The sequence below is a fragment of the Hyalella azteca genome, unplaced genomic scaffold (assembly GCF_000764305.2).
Source record: "Hyalella azteca isolate HAZT.00-mixed unplaced genomic scaffold, Hazt_2.0.2 contig3906, whole genome shotgun sequence".
Classification (NCBI taxonomy): Eukaryota; Metazoa; Arthropoda; class Malacostraca; order Amphipoda; family Hyalellidae; genus Hyalella; species Hyalella azteca.
This window is the reverse complement of record NW_025934135.1, coordinates 1-5,836: the sequence shown is the minus strand read 5'-3', so window position 1 is coordinate 5,836 and position 5,836 is coordinate 1. Positions and strand designations below refer to the sequence as shown.

At 38.7% G+C, this 5,836-nt stretch overlaps 1 protein-coding gene across 1 annotated transcript; it reads left to right on the top strand.

The window, feature by feature from the left end:
• Positions 1-4,130: 4,130 nt before the first annotated feature.
• On the top strand, positions 4,131-4,664 carry LOC108678098 (serine/threonine-protein kinase LATS1-like; the record flags this gene model as incomplete). Its single annotated transcript, XM_018166445.2, has 2 exons — positions 4,131-4,205; positions 4,415-4,664. Coding segments are annotated over exons 1-2 (307 nt in total), but the record flags the coding sequence as incomplete, so codon positions are not given.
• Positions 4,665-5,836: the final 1,172 nt, after the last annotated feature.

Sequence of the window (5,836 nt, the reverse complement as noted above, 5' to 3'; positions counted from 1 at the left end):
TATTAAATAATAAATTAAAAATAAATAAATAAAGATCAGACCTAATAAATCATGTTAAATAATTCAATGCAAAGAAAATAATAAATTATTTTTGTGGGCATGAAACTTGTGCTTGATGAAGTTAATTCGTCACACTGACTATTTCGAGGATACAAAAAACTGAATGTATATTTCAGGTTATATATTTCCATCTAATTATTGCCAGGCACCAAATTGAATCTGAAGGCTTCATTCATTTGCCCGGATATAAAAGCCATAAGACGACTCAACATTTATGTCAAAGCAACTGAACATATATGAAGGAATTTCCTGAACTTGATAATTCATTTATCCCTTGACCCGCGCCTGCTTTGCCACGCATCAAATTTGACACTCACCTGTTGGCAATACAATCAAAGACTATGCAGGTTAATAAGATATTATATTCTTCTACTTTCTCATTTACCTGGATAGTCTTTATTCGTATTAACTTGAGCAATCGTCAATAGGTCAAAATAATATAAATGTTACGCATACGTGTATGTGCTGCCCTAGTCATAGTTACCGTTTAACGTGATTATTTTAGTATCCCCATTACTCTGTCTCGGAGATTTCTAGTGATCAGTCATCGTAGTTTGTAGATGAGTGTGCTTTCGTGACACTATTGAATAAATATATAAAAAATATTGCTAATATATCTGAAAAAAATATTGCTAAAAATATTGCTAATATTCCTGAAAAGGAAGATCAATTAAGTACGTCTATGATGATAATGTCTAAATAGTCAAGCAGCGAAGATTCGAATGCACCAATGACTGTTATCAGAGAATGCTACATGCACTAGAGATTCCATTTGACCCATGCGTCCTAATGCTTGATTAAAATCCACCCACCACTTCATCTTCTTACTTGAGTGAGCAAATAAGTTGCTAATGATGAATATGGTGTCTGAAGATGGTGTATGCACCATGGGAAGGCCTCCTTCTCACCGTGCAGCTCTGACATATTTATTCCCCGCTCATGATGAGCAGCAAAAAGGACGAGCTGGAAAACGAAATAAATCCCATAGAAACATACAGAATCCTCATCCAAACTCTATCATTGTTATACTTATTCACGTATAGCCACTCTACCCCAGGACCAGTGAATGCCTAGCGAATTACAATGTCAGCTGTTTTTATCTATCAAATATAAATAACGGCGTTCATAAATTATTCGTATAGGCTAACATGACAATAGGATTGATTGCTCTCTGCTATTATTCATTGAACAGAATAGCCAATTAATAACAGAACAGGGCATTTTACTGATAAACATTACTAGTGTTATTACTAATTAACAGAACCATCGAATTACTGGTGTCATGTAAAATGGACAAGTAAATTTTTAGTTTCGGTTCAAAGTTTTCGTTACATGTGCATAAAAAAAATTTGTAGGGCTAACTTCATTAGGAACGTAGTCCGGATACGCTGATCACGCTCTAATCATCTAATGATTTGGTGAATTTTTGAAATCTTTCATTTGTAAGTCATGACTTAAGACCAATAACTAGTGATAAATATGAATGTTAAAGATGTTAGAGACAATCTGTTGAAATTTGAAGAAGGTGTTGATGAATATTTATCAACAACTCGTGTTGCCAATACCTAATTTAAAATAAATTAAATATATCAAATCATATCATATCATAGTGAGGTCGGCGGCGCTGGTGTGGCCTGTCGCCGATTCTTGTATTTGTTGTGCCTTGTTCACAGGAGTTATATAAACAATGCAGGTCCTTGACCGGATTTTTGCAAAACTGACGATAGTTTGAAATAACTACTTGACTTCCATCGAGTTGGTGTGGTGCTAGGCATTTCAAATCTGAACATATATTTTTCCATAGCTTTATCTAGTCTGTTCTTGAACGCGTTCATACTAGGAGCGTCAAAGATGTAATCGGGGAGGCTGTTCCACATGGTGATTCGAAGCGAGAAGAAATGTTGTCGCGTGGGTGAGTTGCAACGCAGTTTTTTATAGGCGTGGCTCTGGTGTTGGTTCTTGTTTCAAAATCTGTTAATCCTTCGGGGATCCTGTATAAACCATGAGTATACATGTATACTTCAATGAGGTTACCACCAAAACATCAACGATAGAGACCTGGAACCTTCGCAACTACGAGAAGCCGAGAAATAATGCACAAAGTTTCATTCTAAATTTTCTCTTTAATGCGAATATTTTTCCAAGTGTGGAGTGACTAGTTGAATTTCCGTCTGCAGTTACTGAAAACATATTAATGAATCCCGGTGAATAGATATTTTTGGTGGGTAACATATCAAGTCATATCAAGCCAATCTTCGAGATGGCAGACGACCTGTTAGTTCATTCCTAATCGGCAATCCACACATTGAGCTTAATTTACTATTTAATTTAGGCTTTAATTGACTAATAAAACCGTTTCTAGGATCATATGTTTACGAATGTTTATTGTGTTTTAACGAACGCTTCTAATATTCTTATAACAATTTTCGTACGTCACCACCACCATCATTACCATTCATCGGCACGTTTTTAAGTCCGTTTCTGAACGGTGATAAATTTGAACCTGAAGAGGTTTAATGAAGAAAAAGTATTCCTATTAACGTTAACCTTGATGATGTGAAATCCGGCTTGAGTCATGCTAATCAATATCTACTTAAGAGAATCATTCGTAAAATATCCTTTGGAAGTTGATGAAAATTATAACTACTATACGGTATTTTTTTCCATGCATGTACAAATATTTTATGTCAATTCACCCATATATGGAGTTTAGCAAATCAATTCGGCTGCGTTTAGAAAAAGTATCGGACTACTGTGCCCATTTCTCTAAAATCTATCGCCCACATAATTGAGAAGATTGCCTCCTTTTAATTTCTTTCACTATCCACTTGTTACGAACTAATCGGTCTAGTCCAACCTCATACATTGCAAGTGCATGCGTGCTACGTGATAAATTATTTAGTTACTCCTCGAAAAAAGGCGATGGAGGGGAGTCTCCACGACGTGTTCAGTATATATGATTATATCAACAAATCACTTTCAGCAAGTATGAATAATTTCTTCGATGTAATTCTAAATTATTTTTGAACGCTGACTTAGAGATTGTAACTGATTGCATCTCGAAGCAGCGTACTTGTGAAGATTTTAGTAAACTGCTAATTCAATAGAAATATTCATTCTGCAAAAGAAAAGTGTTACAACATGAATCTTACTTCACTCTCATGCGAAAACTGTCCCAATTTACAAAGTTAAGTAAACCTTATATAAGTTTCCGATTATTTATTTGCATGAAATTAAATTCTCGACTAACTAACTAAACGCTGTTCTTTTGGAACAGAAATAAGTCTCATAAGATTACCTAACAATTTAAAAGTTCATAGTACCAGAGAATTCCCCTGGATATGTTGTAGTATTTAAACAATTTTATGAAAAACAAAATTTTGGATTTGTTCCTGGCGAATTTCTACCTCGAAATTGCACAAGCCTTCTCCAGTGCACCAGCCTCCTCCACTGCACCGGCCTCCTCCACTGCACCAGCCCCCTCCACTGCACCAGCCTCCTCCACTGCACCAGCCTCCTCCACTGCACCAGCCTCTCCCACTGCACCAGCCTCCTCCACTGCACCAGCCTCCTCCACTGCACCAGCCTCCTCCACTGCACCAGCCTCCTCCACTGCACAAGCCTCCTCCACTGCACTAGCCCCCTCCACTGCACCAGCCCCCTCCACTGCACAGTGCACCCACAGGTTGGTGCAGTGCAGCAGGGTCTTTGTTCTGCACATTTTACACAAATTACACAATATTTTATGCAGCAATCTTCACAAACATTAAAATAAAACAGAGATTTTTTAGTGCCCGAGCTTGACAGGGTTTTGTGTTGGAGGCTCAATTTCAGTTTGCAGTAAAACTGAATAGGAAATTTTGATGCTCCATCGACTGGTGTGGAAGAATGATAATATTCTCGCTAAGGTCAATAGTTTTAATCACATGTAGCTCCTCCCATTCAGTTAATAATAGTAATTCAAAATAATTAGCCATCTCTAATATACAGTGAATCTGTTATTTATCCCAAAATTGTATAACGCCACTGCGTTATACAATTAACTAACTGAACTTAGTTGGTGTAGCGTTGGAGTGATATTGTATGAGATGCTAGTGGGGCAGCCTCCATTCCTGGCGAACACTCCCGCCGAAACGCAGTACAAGGTAGGGCTATATTTTTATTTACAGCTGACATTTACGGTAAGGTTGACTTCAACGTATTTGGTTTGGTTTGTAGTTTTATTTTGTCTTTTGTTATACTGTTAAGTGTCATCTAATGAGTTGTGTGATGTTTATTTTTTTACCTTGCTCGTTGCCTGTATTTATTAGCATGGCACATCCACTGCTTAAATTGAGACACTTTCCTGATGCAGGTGCTAAACTGGGAGTCATGTTTGAGGATCCCAAAAGGAGCCAACGTGTCGCCTGAGGCCAAAGACCTCATCTTGCGCCTGCTTACAAGTCCAGAGCAGCGGCTGGGTCGTAATGCTCAGGAAATAAAAAATCGTTCGTTCTTCGCTGAGGTGGACTTTGAGGCTGGGCTGCGCAAGCAGCAAGCCCTTTATATCCCCGAGATAAAATACCCTACAGACACGTCTAACTTTGATCCGATCGAGCCAGACCGTCTTGGTTGCAATAGTATGACGGTGGACAGGCTTGGCATTATAACGTCTTCATCTAGATCATGTTTTTATTATAATGCTGTCCCATTATCCTCCGCTGCTGTGCAATATTAATCTGCATGCAGTGGCTTTTGCGTTGCAAGTCAGCAAATATGCGGTTGTAGAGGACGGAAATGCAACTGTTATAGATGTATTTTACATTGATATTTTTCTAATAAAATGGCTTTAGACTTCAGTGCGATGTTGCCGGATCCGCTCTGTGTTGCGGAATAGTTGTAGCTCTATAGGATCATTCGTTCTGCGCCATTAATTAGTTTGATCTCTCATGCAGAGAGACCTCCGAAGTCGAGACATGACTCACACTCTCATTCACTGTTGTGCCTTGCATTGTCGAAGGAAAGTGTAATGTGCTGTCGTCTTTATTCCCCTATTGACGTTGGGTCGCAAGAAGTACGACGAACCGTGGTTGGGTTATTGCGGATAGGATAGTCTCGCGTTACGCCCAGTTGATACTGGCCCCGTAACACGGTGTCATACGTTATTATATTATTTCATGGAGAGTGCACTCGAAGTGACAGTCAGTGTACAGGCCACAGGGTGGTCAGAGAGGTACTATTCAAACGCGAAAAGGCTAAATTGTGTAGAAGTTTTATATTAACATTGAAGGTTATTTTCTTCGTTCTAAGCATCAATTTTATGCTCATATTAATTCCGCAAAATATCAATTGCATTTATTGCTGTGCGGAACATTTTTTGTTTGGACCATACTGTTCAAACGCAACAGATTCATTTCATCAGCATCAAAGAAGGAAGTTGTGTCAAAATTTAAACGTGCGTGTTTTTTGCATAAAAGTACAAATTATTCTATGAAATCTGCTCTCCACCCCTCTTTCTGATCACTCTGGAGTGCGGTCGCAATTCTCCCTTCTTGTATGTTTGTCGTTGCTTTCGAGTGTTCTCCGAGTTTTCGAAACTTGTTAGGTAAAGATGAATTGTTCGGGAGCGCTGCCGTAGCCCAAAAGATTGACTCATAAATCAGTCCAAGTGCAAATGCCAACCCTCTACATGCAATAGAAATAGTCAGCCTAGCACCTATGCAGCTGTTCTTACTTGCCTCATCTCGCCACACCAGCTTGAAACAAGCAATGCATCAGCCCACAAGCTGATACTCCA